The sequence below is a fragment of the Chiloscyllium plagiosum genome, unplaced genomic scaffold (genome assembly GCF_037043375.1).
Source record: "Chiloscyllium plagiosum isolate Xiang-an unplaced genomic scaffold, Cpla_swu_hap1 HiC_scaffold_3, whole genome shotgun sequence".
NCBI classification, from domain to species: domain Eukaryota; kingdom Metazoa; phylum Chordata; class Chondrichthyes; order Orectolobiformes; family Hemiscylliidae; genus Chiloscyllium; species Chiloscyllium plagiosum.
In genome coordinates, this window is record NW_028270141.1 from 1,750,404 (window position 1) to 1,772,172 (window position 21,769).

The 21,769-nt window shown below is 43.6% G+C and overlaps 1 protein-coding gene across 10 annotated transcripts in view; it reads left to right on the top strand.

Annotated features, from left to right (window-relative positions):
• asxl2 (ASXL transcriptional regulator 2) overlaps positions 1 to 21,769 on the top strand; it is a 342,366-nt gene that overhangs the window by 287,966 nt on the left and 32,631 nt on the right. For all 10 annotated transcript variants that reach the window (XM_087976921.1, XM_087976916.1, XM_087976950.1 and 7 more), the window contains 2 exons: positions 67 to 230; positions 3,509 to 3,605. In XM_087976921.1, the coding sequence (XP_087833047.1) occupies positions 67 to 230; positions 3,509 to 3,605 (261 nt within the window). The remainder of the gene's footprint in view (positions 1 to 66; positions 231 to 3,508; positions 3,606 to 21,769) is intronic.

Sequence of the window (21,769 nt, forward strand, 5' to 3'; positions counted from 1 at the left end):
TGAATTGAGGATAGTCTGAGGATGTTATTGTAATAGATAATTTATCTTTTTTTGTTTACCTTTTAGGACAGCTGAAAAGGACAAAAGGCACTGACATCGATGTGGAGACACCAGACTCCATCCTGGTAAACACAAATCTACGGGCTCTGATAAATAAGCACACCTTTTCGGTTTTCCCTGGAGACTTCCAGCAACGATTGCTCCTCCTGCTCCCTGAGGTGGACAGACAGGTCTGTATGCAGTCCATCTTGTTTTTGTTTCTGCTAAATACTAGCGCCCACATGAATAACTAGTTTGTTCTCTTCTCTCTTGTCATTGCACCTTCCTTCGCCACTGTTCTCCCCAGGCTCTCTGAGCTTCTCCGCTGTATAGTTTTGGTGGTAGAGAGCATTCTTGGAGGCGCTACACCATTTGGGATTCATTTCTGCACTCTTAGACAACAGGATTTGTTTCCTTGTAAACCTAATTCTGTACAAGGGATATTCAGAACCTAACTGCAGACCTGAGATGACTGAAACAGTGTTCGGCTGGTGGGAGTGATTCCTGAGAGTAATTTCATGTGCCATCCAAGGGGTATGTAAGTGTGTAAGAGAAAGGGCAATATGTTAGAAGTTTCCCCTTTAGTTGAGTCTCGTCGTTGTTGGTTCTTTGTGAAAGGGAGGACAGTGAGAGTCTAGTAGGCTTTATTGGTTTTGCTTTCTATGTACTGTGCCTCTTCAAGGCAAGTTGAGTAATACAGGTTGAGGAAACAGGTATACATTGTCCACTTCAGTATGTTTCAGGCAGCAAATAATGGCTATGCAAAGATGCACTGACATCAAAATGTAAATATCCAGTTCCGCTGAGCTTGTTGTTCTGCGCTTGGGCAACAGTGCTAACCCAGAGGCAACCCAGTAAAAGTTTTTCCATAATTTGAGCAGCAAAAGGAAATATGCAAATGTGACACCGGGTTCTGCTATTGGCCTTCCAGATCTGGGAACAAACAAGGCAAATGAAAACTGTTGGCACCGTGCCATATTTCAGAATTTGTGCCATCTTAATTTGGGCATGAGGCGAGATGTTACAGGCATCAGGCCAAAGAGAGAAAAAAACCAGGAAAATATTTTAAATACAAAGCGAGTCAATATCTACAAAGAGAAAGCTGATGCTTTGGGTGTGAGCCTATCATCAGACTGACAACGAAGGAAGCTGCGGAAAGAGCAAATGTGACATGGAGCACAAAAATCCAACAGATTGGTCCCCCCCGCGCATTTGTGTCAAATAAGTTAAATGTTGTAAAATGGAGCAACAATTTAGTGAGGAGAAAGTGAGGACTGCAGATGCTGGAGATCAGAGCTGAAAATGTGTTGCTGGAAAAGCGCAGCAGGTCAGGCAGCATCCAAGGAGCAGGAGAATCGACGTTTCGGGCATGAGCCCTTGTTCAGGAATCAACAATTTAGTGATCAGAATGAAAATCGATGAAACATTGGAGTTATCTTGGAAACCCTACAGTGTGGAAGCAGGCCATTCGGGCCATCGAGTCCATACCGACTCTGAAGAGCACCCCACCCAGACCCACCCAATCCCAGTAACTCTGCATTTCCCAGGGCTAATCCTTGAGCACTATGGGTAATTTAGCATGGCCAAACCACCTAACCTGCACATCTTTGGACTCTGGGAGGAAACTAGACTTTCAGGAGGAAACCCAGACATACATGAGGAGAAACTGCAGACTCCACACAGTCGCTCGCGGGTGGAATCGAACCCAGGACCCTGGCACAATGAGGCAGCAGTACTAACAACTGAGCCAAAGTGGGCGGCACGGTGGGCACAGTGGTTAGCACTGCTGCCTCACAGCGCCAGAGACCCGGGTTCAATTCCCGCCTCAGGCGACTGACTGTGTGGAGTTTGCACGTTCTCCCCGTGTCTGCGTGGGTTTCCTCCGGGTGCTCCGGTTTCCTCCCACAGTCCAAAGATGTGCAGGTCAGGTGAATTGGCCATGCTAAATTGCCCGCGCTAAATTGCCCGCAGTGTTAGGTAAGGGGTAAATGTAGGGGTATGGGTGGGTTGTGCTTCGGCGGGGCAGTGTGGACTTGTTGGGCCGAAGGGCCTGTTTCCACACTGTAATGTAATCTAATCAAAAAAAAAAGTGCTGCCCCTATAGGTATATAAAAAGTACAAGACTATATATAAATTTTGGGGCACGAAAGGTCCATGTTCATCCAAAGCAAAAGAGACAAAGAAATAGAAAAGAAATTAAACATTGTTATGGATGTAGCTAATATAAAATAAATACTGAAAATAAAATATAAAACACATACTGGATCTGTTAGATCTGAGGAGGGAGAAAGGAATAATTCAAACCAAAGTCGCAGTCCGCACCCCATTCGGTGGTTTGTCCAAGTACCCTTCATCCTTTTGTTAATTCTATTTTATTATTTTGTTATTTTGTTAATTTTATTTCCCCCTTTCCAGAGATGTATGGACCAGTCTCTCAGCAGAAGCACCAACAGCTGTGAGGAAACTGTATGGGGCAGCTATGTTCTGAAGTTCTTCCCAGCCTGAAACAGTAAACCTGAGTAGGGCTTTGAAATTTAGACACTGGCATTATCCACATTGTTCTGGTGAGCCACAGCTTGGTATCCAGTTTGCTGAGTTCTCCTCGACCACGCTGGGCAGGCCATGATCCTTGTGAGTTCCAGGGGAATGCATGATCAGAGCTGAGTACAGGTTAGCAGGAGCCTGCAGTCGGACTGTGGGGACAATGAACAATCCTGCTCCGTCTGGCTCAATATTTAAAAGAAAATGATTGCATTTTATGTTGGTGCCCTCCAGCTGTCTCGATCGACACCATTATGGCCATAGAATGAATAAGAAAAGGTGAGTAGAACATGGTCACCACCCAGTTTGTGTTTAACATGCAGAGAAATTCCATCATCAGTTTAAAATGGTCACCAGAAATGCTCAATTGTTGCTTTGGACCAGCTGTTGGTCTGTTTGGAAGACCCTGTGAAATTGGACCACTGTTTTACAAAAGACTTTGTGGGTTTGATTCTGAAGTGAGCCATTTGCCAAGAAACATGACAGGTAGATGTCGAAGGTGTCAGTCCAAATCAGTAGGTTAAATGTGGCATCATGTCAGATCTGGTGACACTGGAGGTGCCTCATGATTGAAAAACCCATTTGTGGTTGAAAATATAAATGAAAAGGAGACATTGTGGGGGTGAAACTTGACTTTCATAGCAGTGTAATACAAGGAATGTTCAATTGACTCAATGTTTCAGATCCTGCCTGATTGTCTGCCTTTAAACTAAACAAAATAAAATTTGCAGGGTAAGGCATAGATGGACAATTTGCTATTGGCTGTTTTGTGTTGCCATCAAAGTCAACTTTCACCTGTTTGGTTCTTAATGTTATACCGTCCCGGATAAATGTAGCATTGGGTTTACCAAGGTTGCTTCTCAAATGTTCATGTGGCTGTCTTCTGCAATGCTTTTGTCCCAATGGTGTGTTTGAATTTTTCTCACAGGTGGGTACAGATGGTTTGATGCGTTTGAGCTCCTCAGCACTCAATAATGAATTCTTTACTTCGGCAGCCCAGGGCTGGAAGGAACGCTTATCAGAAGGTAAGGAACCAATGCCAGTTCCCAAGGAAATGCAATATAATTTAAGTGTACAAGTAGAATTCCTCTGTCTTTAAAAAAAAGCAGTGGTTATTGATTAAAACTTCAAATTTGTTAGCAACTGTTTAATACATAAAGTAGTTTGCATCATAGCTAGGAGTGAACTTTAAGGATCACTGTCGATCTAATTGATATGTTAACATAAAACAAAGAATTGTGGATGTTGGAGATCTGAAGCTAGCAATTTCTGTTTTTGTTTCTAATCATTATGTAATGTACTTGTATTACTTTTAGGATAAAACTTTGAAATGTTTGTGCAATATTAAAGGTTTTGTGGGTAATGCCGGGCATGTGAACTCCTGCTTTGCAGAGAAATCTGTTACATGCTCCATCACATGGTTACGGTGATGAATACACAATCCATTGTTATAACCACCTTCTGTAAAATCTTCTCAATCTCACATCCATGTATAATGTGTCAAGCAGAATGAAAACTCAGTTTTATTTTTTTAATCTGAGAGAGCTATATGAAAGCATTTTATTCAGCATAAAATGTGCAATAAGTGGGAACATTGGAAATAAGACACGATATCACAAGACAGAGGCCTTCTATGTGAGATTTGGGATATGCCTGCTTTTTGTTTTAAGAGAATTAGTTTGACAAGGTTCCAAAAGGAAATGAAACAATTCCCATGTGGATTCAGTGGGTGACCCAGGCCCCTGCCCAGCTCAGACAGAATGGGACTGATAGCTGTTCTGTGAGGCTGCTATATGCTTAGAGAGTGTGGAAATGGGAAGAAGTAACATTTTCAAACACTAATGGAAGATAAAAGCAGCAATTCAGTTTGCAATAAACCCACAAATGTCCATGAGCTGTTCCTGAAGTTTTATGATAATGGATCACATTTTGTTTCTTCTGTATTTTAACCTTTTTGTATATTATCTATATACTTCATTGTGATATAATACTTTTGTGAAACCACTCAACGCTAAGATACTGCTGGAAGATGCATTCTTCCCCTTCCCAGTGTTCATTACAGTTCAGCTCAGCCAAGAAAATTAATGATATATTTTGAAGCTATAAAGTGTCAAAAATAAGATTCCATTTTATTTCACCTCAGCATCCAGTCCATATCTGACATCTGTTTAATTATTTGCTTGTGTGGTTGCTTATTGACATTCAGTGACACTGCCATCCCATAATCCCCACTAACAACATGCTGGATGTCACCATTGACCAGAAACTGAACTGAATCCAGCCATACAAGTACTCTGGCTACAAAAGTAGGTCAGAGATTGAGTGGCTCCCCTCTCAACTCCTCAAAGCCTGTCTACCATCTACAAGGCACAAGTCAGGAGTGTAATGGAATGCTCCCCACTTGCCTCCCCACTTGTTGCAGCTCCAACAACACTCGAGGCTCAACACCATCCAGGAAAGAACAGCCTGCTTGATTTGCACCACATGCAGTATCTTTAACTTTCATTCCTTCACCACCAACACAGATTGGAAGCAGTGTGTGCCATCTACAGGAAATCAAAGAATTGTGAATGCTGAACATCTGAAACAAAAATCAGAAATTGCTGGGGAAACTCAAAGTCTGACAGCAACTGGGAAATAAAGATATTTATGCGGACGATGGTGGGGGAGGGAGGATAGAGTGAAATTGACCCTGGGCTTCCAGTTGCCTGCCACTTCAACACACCAACATGTCAGCATCCCTGTCTCAGTCCTGCTTCAGTGTTCCAGCAAAGCTCAGTACAAGTGGGGATAATGACACCTTGTATTCTACCTAGATACCTTACAGTCTTTAGGATTCAACATGGAGTTTGAGTTTCAGAGCATGAACACCTTCCTCCATGTTTGTTATGTTTCCTCACTGCTCCAGCTCCTGTTTTATATGAATTGCAGCCATTTTCATTACTCAGTTCCTGTTCTCACCTCTTTAGTATTAACCTCTTCCCCAGCTGACTATAAGCAATCTGGACTTGGAACGATATTGCTGCTACTTTACTGTTGCTGGACCAGAATCCTGGAATCCCCATTCTAACAGCACTGCAGTGTTTCTAGAGACACCTGAATTAGAACATAGAACATTACAGCGCAGTACAGGCTCTTTGGCTCATAATGTTGCACTGACCTGTGGAGCCAATCTGAAGCCCATCCAACCTTCACCATTCCATTTTCAAGCATATGTTTATCCAATGACCATTTAAATGCCCTGCAAGTTGGCAAATCTACTCCTATTGCAGGCAGGGTATTCCATGCCCCTACTACTCTCTGAGTAAAGAAACCACCTCTGACATCTGTCCTATATCTATCACCCCTCCATTTAAACTATATCCCGTAGTGCTAGCCATCACCATCTGAGGAAAAAGGCTGTCACTGTCCACCCTATCTGACCCTCTGATTATCTTATATGTCTCTATTAAGTCACCTCTCAACCTTCTTCTCTCGAATGAAAACAGCCTCAAGTCCCTCAGCTTTTCTTTGTAAGACCTTCATCCATACTGAAAATGTGTTGCTGGAAAACCGCAGCAGGTAAGGCAGCATCCAAGGAGCAGGAGAATCGACGTTTCGGGCATAAGCCCTTCTTCAGGAATGAGGAAAGTGTGTCCAGCAGGCTAAGATAAAAGGTAGGGAGGAGGGACTTGGGGGACGGGCATTGGAAATGCGATAGGTGGAAGGAGGTCAAGGTGAGGGTGATAGGCCGGAGTGGGGGTGGGGGCAGAGAGGTCAGGAAGAAGATTGCAGGTTAGGAAGGCGGTGCTGAGTTCGAGGGATTTGACTGAGACAAGGTGGGGGGGAGGGGAAATGAGGAAACTGGAGAAATCGGAGTTCATCCCTGTGGTTGGAGGGTTTCTAGGCAGAACCCTCCCCCCACCTTGTCTCAGTCAAATCCCTCGAACTCAGCACCGCCTTCCTAACCTGCAATCTTCTTCCTGACCTCTCCGCCCCCACCCCACTCCGGTCTATCACCCTCACCTTGACCTCCTTCCACCTATCACATTTCCAACGCCCCTCCCCCAAGTCCCTCCTCCCTACCTTTTATCTTAGCCTGCTGGACACACTTTCCTCATTCCTGAAGAAGGGCTTATGCCCGAAACATCGATTCTCCTGCTCCTTGGATGCTGTCTGACCTGCTGCGCTTTTCCAGCAACACATTTTCAGCTCTGATCGCCAGCATCTGCAGCCCTCACTTTCTCCTCCTTCATCCATACCTGGCAACATCCTGGTAAATCTCCTCTGAATCCTTTCCAAAGCTTCCAATTCGTTCCTGTAATGCAGTGACTAGAATTGCACGCAATACTCCAAGTGCGGCCACACCAGTGTTTTGTACACCTGCAGCATGACCTCATGGTTCCGAAACTCAATCCCTCTGCCAATAAAAGCTAAGACACCATATGCCTTGTCAACAACCCTATCAACCTGGGTGGCAACTTTCAGGGATCTACTTATGTGGACACCAAGATCTCTCTGTTCATCTACACAGTCAAGAATCTTACCATTAGCCTAGTACTCTGCCTTCCTGTTACTCCTTCCGAAGTGAATTACCTCACACTTTTCCACATTTTCCGCCTCTCAGCCCAGCCCTGCAGGGACAGAGATGAAGAAAATTCTTTTGTTCTCTCAGAAGTGTGTGGGACAATGTAAAACACTGTGTTGTCAGGTTCCCCTTGATCCACCCTGCCTCTTACTTCCTCATTGAACTGAAATGAATTTGCCAACTATGATTTCCCTTTCATAAAACCATGCCTGATTGTTGATAAAATATAGGAATAAAATTAGCCATTTGGCCCATCGAGGCTGCTCCACCATTCGATCTTGGCTGATATGTACCTCACCCTCATTTTTCTGCCTTCTCCCCATAACTCTCAACTCATTACCAATTGAAAAATTAACTGAACTTATATGTGCCTAAGATTTTCTAAATGCCTTGCCATCACCATTCGGTATATTTAAAAAAAAGGGTATTGGGCTAATGCAGGACAATCAGCAAAGTGGTGATGTCACTGAATGAGTAATCCACACACCCACAATACAGGTTGGGCATACCCACATGGCTGACAGGGAAATGTGCATTCAATAAATCTGGATTTAAAAGTCAGTCTAATAATGACCATGAAACCATTCTCAATTGGTGTAAAAACCCTTCTGGTTCCCGAACATCCCTGAGGAAAAGCGTGCAGCTCCAACAACAGTCAAGAAATGTGACACCATCCAAGACAAAGTAGCACGCTTGATTGGCACTACATCCACAAGCATCCACTTCCTCCACCACCAACACTCAGTGCTGCTACTATCTACAAGATGCACTGCAGAAACTCACTGAAGATCGTCAGACAGTACCTTCCAAACACACAACCACTTCCATCTAGAAAAACAAGGGCAGAAGATACACCACCACTTTCAAGTTCACCTCAAAGCCACTCACTCCCTTGACTTATAAATATATCGCCGTTCCTTCATTGTCATTTGGTCAAAATCCTGGAATTCCCTGCCTCATGGCATTGTGGGACAACCCACAGCTGGTGGACTGCAGTGATTCAAGAAGGCAGCTCAACACCACATTCTCAAGGGCAACAAGGAATGGGCAATAAATATTGGCCAGTCAGCAGCATCCATCTCCCACAAAAATTAATTTTTAAAGTCCTCACCTGGTCTAATCTACACATGGCTCCAGATCTACAGCATTTTTTTGGAATTTTGACAACCCTCTAAAGTTTAAGCAAATCATTCAGCAGTGCCTAACAAGCACAAAGCCTGACAAAAGGAATTTAATTTTGTGATCATCTGGATACCCTAGGTCCAACCCCAGGTATGTCCTGTCCCATTAATTGTAAAAACCTACCAAGTATACTGTATACTTCAGAGCAAGTAGCCTTGGCAGTCCTCAATATTGATTGCAGACTGCATGAAGATTCATGACATTAGTCCAAATTTTTTTCATTCAATCATGTGTCTTGTGCATCACTGGCTGGGCCAGTACTTATTGCCTTTGACGTACGACTATAAAACATAGGAGCAGAATTAGCCTATTCGGCCCATCAAGTCTGCTCCATGATTCAATCATGGCGGATGTAATTCTCAACTCCTTTCTCCTGTCTTCTGCCTGTAACACTTGATCCCCTTACTAATCATGAACCTTTCAAAGAACTATGTTATCTTAAGTCCACTCAATGACGTGACCGCCACAGCCCTCTGCAGCAATGAGTTCAACAGAGTCACTACCCTTTGGCTGAAGAAATTTCTCCTCATTTTGGTTCTAAAGGGCCGTCCCTTCACTCTGTGGCTGTTCCCTCAGGTCCTAGTCTCTCCTACTAATCTCAACATCCACTCTATTCAGGCCTTTAAGTATTCTGTAAGTTTCAATCAGATTCTCCCTCATCCCTCGAAACTCCATCAATTACATATCCAGAGTCCTCAACAACTCCACAAATGACAAGTCTTCTTCTCCTGGATCATCCTTTGGACCCCCTCGAAGACCAGCACATCATTCCTTAAATATGGAGCCGAAACCTCCCACAGTATTCCAAATGGGGTCTGACCAGAACCTAATATAGCCTCAATCTCTGCTTTTGTATTCTAGCCCTCTTAATACTACATTTGCCTTTCTGATTATCAATTGAACCTGCATGTCAACCTTAAGAGAATCATGAACTAGGACTCCCAAGTCTCTTTGTGCTTCAGATCTCCAAAATCTTGCCCCATTTAGACAATAGTCCACACCTCTATTCTTCCCAGGTACATAACCTCATACTTTTCTACTTTGTATTCCATCAGCCTCTTCTTTGCCCACTTTGTTTAAAATTCAAATCCATACAGTGTGAAAGTAGATCATTCGACCCATCAAGTCCATATCAACCCTCTGAAGAGCATCCCACCCCCCATACCCTATGCCTGTAACCCTGTATTTTCCATGAACAATCCACCTAACCTACACATCCCTGGTCACTATGGGGTAGTTTAGCATGGCCAATGTATCCAACCTGCACATCTTTGGACTGTGGGAGGAAACCGGAGCACCCAAAAGAAACCCATGCAGACACAGAAAGAATGTGCAAACTCCACATAGACACTCTCCTAACCTGTCCAGGTCCTTCTGCAGGCAACCTACTCCCTCAACACTATCTGTCCCTCTACCTATCTTTGTGTCATATGCAAACTTTGCAATAATGCCCTCAATTCCTTCATCCAGACTGGTAATGTATATTGTGAATAGTTGTGGTCCCCTACTGAACTCTACTCTTCACTGCTGCCATTCTGAAACCGACCCCTTTAACCCAAATCTCTGCCTTCTGCCAATCAGCTAACCCTCTATTCACCCCAGTACCTTGCCCCTAACACCATGAGTGCCTAATTTATTTAACAGCAGCATTTGCGGCAGCTTGTCAAAAGCCTTCTGGAAATCCAGATATATCATGTCCACTGGCTCTCCTTTGTTTATCTTGCTTGTCACCTCCTCAAAGAATTCTAACAGGTTGGTCAGGCCTGATTTCCCCTTGATGAACTGTACTGATACTGCTCTACTTTACCTTGCACTTTCAAGGACTCCACAAAAAACCGGACCAACGACTGAGGTCAAGCTAACTGGCTAATAATTTCCTGCCTTCTGCTTCCCTCCCTTTTTAAACAAGGGTGTTACAGTATCCATTTTCCAGTCCTCTGGCTCCGTCCCTATCTCCAGTAATTCCTGAAAGATCATCACCAATGCCTCCACAATCTCCTCCACTGTCTCCTTCAGAACTATGGGATGCAGTCCATCTGCTCCCAGTGATTTAACTGCCTTCAGACCTTTCAGTTTCCTCAACACCTCCTCCTTAGTGATGGCCACTCCACTCATCTCTGCCCCCTTGCTCTCTTGAAATTCTGATATGCTGCTACTTCCACTGTAAAGACCTATTCAGTTTCTCTATTTCTTTTTCCCCATTCCTACTTCTCTGTCTTAATTTTCCAGCAGTCCGAAGTCCACTCTTGCCTGTTTCTTATATTTTATATGTCCAGAAAAATCATGCAAACTCCTTTTCAATACTAGCTGTCTTATCCTCATATTTCATCTTCTCCCCGATATTGCTTTCTCAGTCGACTTCTGCTTGGTTTTGAAGGCCTCCCAATCCTCTGGTTTCCCTCTAATCTTCACCACATGGTATGCTTTTTATTTAGCTTTTATGTTGTCTCTGACTTTCCATGTCAGCCATGGTTGTCTTGTCCTCCGTTTAGTAAGCTGTTTCTTCCTTAGAATGAATTTCTGCTACCTCCCAAGCTACCCCCAAAAACCCCTGCCATTGCTACTCCACCATCTTCCGGGTCAGCTCCTCCCTCATGTCTTTACAGTTACCTTTACTCAAGTGGAATACCATTACTTCCAATTCCTGTCAAAGCTTGGACAAAGAAGTTGAATTCCAGTGATGAGGCAAGGGTGTCTATCCTTGACATGAAGGCCATATATGACCAAGTGTGATAGCATGGAGCCTGAGTAAAACTGGAATAAATGGAAATCAGGGGGAAATCTCTGCTTGTTGAAATAATACCAAGCACAAAGAAAGATAATTGTGGTTTTTTGGAGGTCAACCTTACCAGCTCCAAGACATTTCAATAGGAGTTCCTCAGGGTAATGTCTCAGGCCCAACCATCTTCAGCTAATTCATCAAATACCTTCCTTCCATCATAAGGTGAGAAGTGAGATGTTTGCTGATAACTGCAAGGTCTAGTATCATTTGCGATTCCTCAGATTCTGAAGGAATATCTGTGCAATGATGACCTGGACAACGTTCAAGCTTAGGCTGATAATTGGCAAGTAACAACTGTGATAAACAAGTGCCATGCAAAGATCATCTTATACAAGAGATAATCCAATCATCTTCTTAATGTTTAAAGGTGTTACCATCTCTGAATCTTTTACTATCAACATTCTGGGGGTTACTGTTAACCAGAAACTGAGCTGGACCAACTATGCAAATACTGTGGCTATAAGAGCAGGTCAGAAGCTAAGAATAAACCAGTGAGCAACACAACTCCTGACTCCTTAAAACTTGATCACCATTTACAAGTCTGGAGTGTGATGGAATATTTTTCAATTGCCTGATGAGTAATACTCCCAACAAAATTCAAAGTGCTCAGCAATTTCAGGGACAAAGTACCTCCTTTGTCAGGCACTCCATCGAATAGCTTGAATATTCATTATTTCCTTTTCTGATGGGCAGCGCCTACAATGTGTTTACCTACAAGATATGCATTAACAATTCATCAGGTTCTTTAAAACCTTCAGCACCTTTCAAAAATGTGACCTGAAACACCCAGACAAACAGGGCAGCACAAACATGAGAATGCCACCACCTACAAGTTTCCTTCCAAGCCATGCAACATCCCCCGAACTACATTGCCATGACTTTACTATTCCTGGATCTGAATCCTGGAACTCCCAAACAGCATTACGGATATACTTATAACATATGGACTGCAAATGTTCAAAAAGGCACTATTCATGACCCCTCAGATATCAAAGTAGTCCACGTCCAAATGCAGGTTTGGGCTGACAAGCTGCAAGTAATATGCATGTCACGCAAGGCAATGACCATCTCCAGTAAAAGAACCTCAACATCACCCCATGATATCACGCTTATTTATTTCAATTACTGCTGCCAATTAATTAATCTTTTACATATGCTGTATGTATTCACATTTAGAGCCTGTAGATCTGTCTCGATGGCATGTTTACCAATCTGACCTTCTTTGCTCATTCACTCTGATGCTTGTATGCTCCATCCCTTCCTATCACATTCTCATTACCATTAGCCACATCACTTCCTTGCATTTATCCCAGTACCATTCTGAGTCCCCACACAGGAGTCAGCATCTTCATACAAAATGGTTCTGATGCTATCAGTAAGGATCCTAGTGGAAATAGATAAACTATTGATATGTTGCAAGTGACCAAAATTTTAAAATGGTATTTTTTTTTATGAGTTAGAGTCCAAAGATGTATTGACCAAAACAACAGGTAACAAAAATATGCCAAAAAAGGCATGGTCAGGATCAGAACACTGTTGCAGAAATATGTCCATGATGGATAGTCACTGCAAAGATTTTTCTGTTCATGTATGCAAAACAGCTGTGCCAACACAAAAAAAAGGTTTGGGTCACAATTTGGAACAAAAATAGATTGAAGTGAGAAATATCCCAGCAGCACCAAAGCATCATAACATGATCGTCGTCAATTTCATTGTCCCACAAGAAGCTAACAGCATGTTATCTGTATGCAAAAGGTGAAAGTACTAATCCAATAGTTTGCGTATTATCCGATCCACCTGGAGTTCCTTTTTGATTGGATAAGGAATCTAATGAGCACTACGATTAACACAAGCTTCCAAAAATAAAATCTGCAATCACAAATTAATACAATTGATTAATTACCTTCTCTTGTGGAGGAAACTTCAGCATACATAGTGTTGACAAGTCTGTGCATTGAAATGATGGTTGGAAGTGCGACAAGAGTAAACGTTAATTGAAATATCACAAAATTCAACAAAAACCAGAAACCAAAGAAAGGAAAAGTAAGATTGGATTCCAGTGCCAAATTAGCAGCTTCACACCAGTTTCTCAATGGCACTTCAGGTTGGACAATAGCTAATTGCTTAGCCAGCCATGCCTATATCCCATGGAAAAAGAAATACAGGAACAAAAGTGGAGGCAAGACTCCACTTTGGTCCTTAACAATGGTGGGCAGGTGGGGGAGGGGGAGGAGTGAGGGAGGGAGGCTGGTGGCTGAGGGAAGGGTCACTTATGGAGTGTGGGTGAGAGGAGCCTGGGTGGAGGAGTGGGCAAGGTTGGGGCAAATGAGGGAAGAGTGGGTGGGGGAGGGAGGAGGTGTGGGTTGTACAGAGGTCTGGGGTCACATTCCCTGCAGAGTTTATTCAGCAGTCTGCTTTTCATGTTCCTTCTTTCTGTTCAACATTTTATTTTTGGTAATTCTTCAGCAACACATGTAACCTGTTAAGGACAGCACTTTTAAAAATGTATTTTCCGTCATGTTTTAATTGAAATCGAGACCAAGGTGTAAGCTGCAGTCAGTGTAAAGGACCTGCAGTGAAAATACTTTTATTTCTATTAGTTATAAATCTTAATTGATCAACATTAATGTCATATTTTTCTTTTCGTTTACAATATACTTTCTAGTTTTACATGATTTGGATGTCGCTGAGAGAGCAGGAGGTGACGAAAGCTCACTAACCTCTCTGTAGCCAACCATCAAGTGTTTAAGGAAAGCATGGGTTATTTCCACATTTTAAGTTTCTCTGTCTCACTGTGAGAAATAGTTTGTATTTCCAACCATCGGTGATTCAGGTTAAATTGAGAAATAAGAATGTGGACGAGATTGGCCAGAAAATTGTGAACTGCCACTTCTTGCTGTAGCTCATTAATACAATGTCAAACAGGACTGCCTTGGGAACCCAGCTGGTAACAGCCTGTAACAACTTTAACTGACGGTCAGATCATAAAGTTCTCTTTATTTTGACCACTCCTTTCAATTTGTTTTTGATGTTCACTGTTTCCAGTAGACAATGGATGGTCTGTGTGCAACCAGGAAGCCAAACCATTTTAATATTATTACCACCAAGTCAGGCTGTGTTTTATTTCCTCTGAAATGCAGTGATTTAAATTGCTGAGTAGCCTACCCCAGTGAGAATCGAGAATGTTTATATTAATCAGGCTCAAGTTTCAATCTCACCACCGTCTGCTTTGTGTGGACATAGTGCTATAAATGTAGGCTGCCATTTATGTGTTGTTTCTCTGTTGTTAATGGTGTGACTATTCAGCAATGAATTGCCTAGTCTTTTCCTGTGGTTTACTGATAACGTTGCTATACATTTTACAGATTCATATAGTGGTATCCAGCATGTGTAATGCCCAATTCAAATAGAGATTATTCCCAGTATTGTTGAGTGAATATTGCTGAGTAGAATTTGTACAGTAATGAAAAGCTACTGGTTTTTATCAGTAATGATTTTAAAAATTGTTTTCTCTGGGGTGATTGCTAATGCTGACAAACAGTCTCCACACTGTTTACTGCTTCAAAGGTAAAGAGCAGTGCACATGCTCGCTTGTAAAAAACATGAACAAACGTATTAATTCCTGGATGGGTGAATGGCCTAATTCTGCTGCTGTATCTAATGGTCGATTCGGTAACACTGCAGTGTCTCCAGTCCATTGAAATCCAGAGTTAATACTGAAACAGGAATGTCTCTTATTCTTACTGGCTTCATATGTGGCTCTTCCATCAATCACAAACAACACTGTAAGGATGTTTTTGTTTTATTTGCCTCAGACTTGGCATTGCACTGTCCTATTGGCAAAAGCAGAACTAAACGACTTGCCTTGTCTGAATCTCAATCTGGGACATGATTGAATCATGAGGAATATATTCAGAGTCTTGCATGTACTGTTCACCTACTTTTGGTATGAAATAGAACATAGAACATAGAAGAATACAGCGCAGTACAGACCCTTTGGCCCTCGATGTTGCGCCGATCCAAGCCCACCTAACCTACACTAGCCCATTATCCTCCATATGCCTATCCAATGCCCGCTTAAATGCCCATAAAGAGGGAGAGTCCACCACTGCTACTGGCAGGGCATTCCATGAACCCACGACTCGCTGAGTAAAGAACCTACCCCTAACATTTGTCCTATACCTACCACCCCTTAATTTAAAGCTATGCCCCCTCGTAATAGCTGACTCCATACGTGGAAAAAGGTTCTCATGGTCAACCTTATCTAAACCCCTAATCATCTTGTACACCTCTATCAAGTCACCCCTAAACCTTCTTTTCTCCAATGAAAACAACCGCAAGTGCCTCAGCCATTCCTCGTACGATCTTCCTACCATACCAGGCAACATCCTGGTAAACCTCCTTTGCACCCGTTCCAGTGCCTCCACATCCTTCCTATAGTATGGCGACCAAAACTGCACACAATACTCCAGATGCGGCCGCACCAGAGTCTTATACAACTGCAACATGATCTCAGGACTCCGGAACTCAATTCCTCTACCAATAAAAGCCAGTACGCCATATGCCTTCTTCACCGCACTATTCACCTGGGTGGCAACTTTCAAAGGTCTGTGTACGTGGACACCAAGATCCCTCTGCTCATCCACACTACCAAGTATCCGACCATTAGCCCAGTACCCCATCTTTTTGTTACTCTTACCAAAGTGAATCACCTCACACTTAGCTACATTGAACTCCATTTGCCACCTTTCTGCCCAGTTCTGCAGCTTATCTATATCCCGCTGTAACCTGCCACATCCTTCCTCACTGTCAACAACTCCTCCGACTTTCGTATCATCCGCAAACTTGCTCACCCAACCTTCTAGCCCCTCCTCCAGGTCATTTATAAAAATGACAAACAGCAATGGTCCCAAAACAGATCCTTGCGGAACATCGCTAGTGACAGCACTCCAAGATGAACCTTTGCCATCAACTACTACCCTCTGTCTTCTACCAGCCAGCCAATTCCTAATCCAAACCTCCAACTCACCCTCAATGCCATACCTCCGTATTTTTTGAAGTAGCCTACCATGGGGAACCTTATCAAACACCTTACTAAAATCCATATGCACCACATCTACTGCTTTCCCCTCGTCCACCTCCTTGGTCACCTTCTCAAAGAATTCAATAAGGTTTGTGAGGCACGACCTGCCCTTCACAAAACCATGCTGACTATCCTTGATCACATTATTCCTATCCAGATGTTCATAAATCCTATCCCTTACAATTCTCTCTAAGACTTTGCCCACAACAGAAGTGAGACTCACCGGCCTATAGTTACTAGGGTTATCCCTACTACCCTTCTTGAACAAGGGAACCACATTTGCTAGCCTCCAGTCTTCTGGCACTACTCCTGTAGACAACGAGGACATAAAAATCAAGGCCAATGGCTCTGCAATCTCTTCCCTTGCTTCCCAGAGAATCCTAGGATAAATGCCATCAGTTCCAGGGGACATATCCATTTTTACCCTTTCCAGAATTTCCAACACCTCTTCCCTACATACCTCAAAGCCATTCCCTACATACCTCAAAGCATACTTAATTGTGACTCAGTATTCACATCGGCAACAATGTCCTGTTCCTGAGTGAATACTGACGAAAAGTATTCATTCAGTGTCTCCCAAATCTCTTCAGCCTCCACACGCAACTTCCCACTACTATCCTGTTGTGGTTCTGCTCGCCGAGCTGGGAACTTGTGTTGCAGACGTTTCGTCCCCTGTCTAGGTGACATCCTCAGTGCTTGGGACCCTCCTGTGAAGCACTTCTGTGATCTTTCCTCCGGCATTTATAGTGGCCTGTCCCTGCCGCTTCCGGTTGTCAGTTCCAGCTGTCCGCTGCAGTGGCCGGTATATTGGGTCCAGGTCGATGTGCTTATTGATTGAATCTGTGGATGAGTGCCATGCCTCTAGGAATTCCCTGGCTGTTCTCTGTTTGGCTTGTCCTATAATAGTAGTGTTGTCCCAGTCGAACTCATGTTGCTTGTCATCTGACTGTGTGGCTACTAAGGATAGCTGGTCATGTCGTTTCGTGGCTAGTTGGTGTTCATGGATGCGGACCATTAGCTGTCTTCCTGTTTGTCCTGTGTAGTGTTTTGTGCAGTCCTTGCATGGGATTTTGTACACTATATTGGTTTTGCTCATGATGGGTATCGGGTCCTTCATTCTGGTGAGTTGTCTGAGAGTGGCTGTTGGTTTGTGTGCTGTTATGAGTCCTAGTGGTCGCAGTAGTCTGGCTGTCAGTTTGGAAATGCTCTTGATGTATGGTAGTGTGGCTAATCCTTTGGGTTGTGGCATGTCCTCATTCCGTTGTCTTTCCCTTAGGCATCTGTTGATGAAATTGCGGGGGTATCCGTTTTTGGTGAATACATTGTAGAGGTGTTCTTCTTCCTCTTTTTGCAGTTCTGGTGTGCTGCAGTGTGTTGTGGCCCTTTTGAACAGTGTCTTGATGCAACTTCGTTTGTGTGTGTTGGGGTGGTTGCTTTCATAGTTTAGGACTTGGTCTGTGTGTGTGGCTTTCGTGTATACCTTTGTGGTGAATTCTCCGTTTGGTGGTCTCTGTACCATCACGTCTAGGAATGGGAGTTGGCTATCCTTTTCTTCCTCTCTCGTGAATCGGATTCCTGTGAATGTAGCGTTGATGATCCGGTGTGTGTTCTCTATTTCTGTGTTTTTAATGATTACACAGATTCAATCAATAAGCACATCGACCTGGACCCAATATACCGACCACTGCAGCAGACAGCTGGAACTGACAACCGGAAGCGGCAGATTCAAACCACTATAAATGCCGGAGGAAACATCACAGAAGCGCTTCACAGGAGGCTCCCAAGCACTGAGGATGTCACCTAGACAGGGGACGAAACGTCTGCAACACAAATTCCCAGCTCGGCGAACAGAACCACAACAACGAGCACCCGAGCTACAAATCTTCTCACAAACTTTGGTGTGATATTTCCAGCATACTCTTTAGTCCATCATACTCTTTTCATCAATAACTTCTGTGACATTTCTGTTTGTTTGAGTTTTAATTCTTTTGATACATCACTGATGATAGTTAAAAGCTATCCCTCCTAACTGGATATCTCTACTCAATAGTACTCCACTGCTACTCTGTTATCAACTGAGATGAACTTAATCAGGTCAAGTGGCAAGATTAGGCAACATGATGCTAATGGTTGTCACACCTGGTTCCTCTTGCAATTTTTCTTGAATTGCCCACTCCTCACTGCCAGCTGTTGATTTTAACTTTAAAACCTTAAGCTGTTGACTTCCTCATTCCAAGATTTGTCCTCAACTGTGGTGTTAAACCTATAGCCTCTACCTTCCACTAAAAACAAAACAAAACATTACTGATGCTGGAAATCGAAAAACAAATTATTCAGGAAACAGTCAGTAGGTTTGGCAGCATCTAAGAGACAAACAAATTTAATATTTCATGTCGAGGACGTTCCATTAGTTATGATGTAAGGTCATTGCATTGGAATGTGCAAATAAGATTCCCATCATCTTCCCACTCCCCCCAGTTTAATTCAGAATGGGGCAAGTCAAAGACATCTACAGCTAGACAGAACAAAACAAGGCCCTCAGGGAAATGAGGACTGCAAGTGGATGAAGACCTCCCCACCCTCACCTCACTGATCAGGGTAAATCTGCTGCAGGCTCCAGGATCTAACGATAACCCCACAGCCTGGGTGTCCTGAAGTACCAGCAATGACCACCACTCTCAGTGGCGCAACCAGAATTGGCGAGCTGCTACCTCTGAAAGACCAGCAGCTGAAGGGAGTGAGGTACTTGCTCCAAACACAGTGGACACCAAGCAGATCAATGCTGAATTGGCTTTAAATCCAGTCGCAAGGGCCTGGAATGGCCAAGTGACCAGGCGAAAGTGAGGACTGTAGATGCTGGAGATTAGAATCGAGAGTGTGGTGCTGGAAAAACACAGGAGGTCAGGCAGCATCCGTGGAGCAGGAAGACCAATGTTCCAGGCAAAAACCCTTCATCAGGAATGGCCAAGGGACCAGTCTAGTCGTGTTTGCGTTAAAGCCCATCATTCATTCTGTTTCTACACAGATGCTGCCAGCAATATTCCCCCTCAGCTGTGCTGCATCCTACACCTTACTGCTCAGACTGGACTTTAAATTACTGCATATGACTGGCCACACAAGAAAATTTAGTACTTTGAACAAATCTGGGGCGGCACGGTGGCTCAGTGGTTAATACTGCTGCCTCACAGTGCCAGGGACCCGGGTTCGATTCCCGGCTCGGGCAACTGTCTGTGTGGAGTTTGCACGCTCTCCCCGTGTCTGCGTGGGTTTCCTCTGGGTGCTCCGGTTTCTGCCCACAGTCCAAAGATGTGCGGTTCTGGTGCATTGGCCATACTAAATTGTCCATGGTGTTAAGTGGATTAGTCATGGGTAAAAGTAGGGGAATGGGCGGGTTGCTCTTCGGAGGGTCGGTGTGAACTTGTTGGGCCGAAGGGCCTGTTACCACACACTGTAGGGAATCTAATCTAATCTAGAATATTATGAAAGTACATTGCTGGGTATTTCCAGCATTTTCTACTTTCCATTCACCCCATGCTCAAACCAGTCTGCTAGACCACCCCTCATCCCAGTGTTTGAGAAGTCTAATCTTGAGTCACCTTCTTCTGACACACCACTTCACCTCAATACTGTGTCCAAGTCTCACTTCCCTCACCCTCCTTCTCGAGTACTGCTTACCTAATCCATCCTGTCCTTGAACATAGAACATTACAGCTCAGTAAAATGGCCTTGCTGCTGAAGATTAATGTGAATAAAATGTAAAACAAAAACAGGAATTGCTGGAGAAACTCAGCAGGTCTGGCATCGTCTGTGGAGAGAAAATAACATGAATATTTCAGATCCAGTGACTCTTCTTCAGAACAGAAGAAAATGTGACATTGACGCTGAATCCTGGGACACCATCATCCTGGACTGAACCAGGTGGAGTCACCCTCTGTCTTCTGTCAGCTCGCCAATTTCTAAATCACTCTTAATCCCATACCTTCGTATTTTGTGCAATAGCCTACCATGGGGATCCTTGTTAAATGCCTTACTGAAATCCATATACACCACATCAATCACTTTACCCTCATCCACCTGTTTGGTCACCATCTCAAAGAACTCAATAAGGTTTGTGAGGCGTGACCTACCGTTCACAAAACCGTGTTGACTATACCTAATCGATGGATTCCTATCGAGTTGATTATGAATCCTATCTCTTATAATCCTATCTCTTATAATCCTTTCCAACACTTTGCCCACAGCCAAAGTAAGGTTCACAGGTCTATAATTTCCAGGGTTGTCTCTACTCCCCTTCTTGAACAAGGGAACCACATTTGCTATCTTCCAGTCTTCTGGTACTATTCCTGTAGACAATGACGACATAAAGATCAAAGCCAAAGGCTCGGCAATCTCTTCCCTGGCTTCCCTGAGAATCCTAGCATAAATCCCATCCAGTCCAGAGATTTATCTACATTTACACTTTCCAGAATTGCTAATATCTCCTCCTTGTGAACCTCAATCCCATCTAGTCTATTAGCCTGTATCTCAGCATTCTCCTTGACCTGTTGGTGCTTTCCAAATCTGCCCCTAAAATACTGCCACTGACATCAATCTGAGAAACGAGCATAGTATTAACTGTTTAAATATCTTAATGAAGTGAAGAGCTGGGAGATACTTCTAACAGAAACCCTCTGCCAACACTGATAGGGTTAGCAGAGTGCACCCGCTCCAATTGGGGAACATTAAGACCGATTTTGGAAGGTGATTTTCATTTCCCATATCTTATTGTTGTTATTGTCCATATCTCTCATGTACTAGGATGATTATATTCCGTGTTCTGAAAATGGCTCGTGATGCTGATTTGGGATTGGAAAACTTTATATCACATATGGCGTTGTTGTCATGAGGAATATCTGGCTATGTCTTAGTTTGGGCTGTAGCTTGCCCACTGCTCTTGCTTTTCTTCATTTTGTCATTTTGTTGGGTCTCAAAATGCTAGGATCATTCCCAGAGAGCCTGACTCCACCTGGTTCAGTCCAGGATGATGGTGTCCCAGGATTTAGTGTCAATGTCGCATTTTCTACTGTTCTGAAGAGGAGACGCTGGATCCGAAATGTTAACTCTGCTTTCTCTCCACAGAGGATGCCAGACCTGCTGAGTTTCTCCAGCAATTCCTGTTTTTGTTTTATATTTTCTTCACATTGACCTTCAGCGGCATGTCCTTGTAACACCGCCTTTGGCCTTCTCTGGTGTACATGCCCAGGCTGAGAAGATACCTGCTTTGTGAACCTGACAGCTGGCAAATGACTGATATGGTTAACCCAGCTGAGCTGAAGGCAGATGATCATAGTCCTGTGTTCATCATGGCTGTTTGTGAGAGGGCACAGTTCGAGTGCCTGTCCTCCCACTTAACATGTCTGATCTTAGGCAGGCGGAATTGTTGGTATCACCTCAGTGATTCTCCTGGCCATAGTTGTCTCTTTTTCAGCCTCGTTCCAGAAGTCAGGGTCACAACCACATGGTAGACAATGAGCTTGGTTTCAGTATTGATCTTCACGATGTGTTAACCCTCACTTCCTTAGCTGGCCAAAGGCTA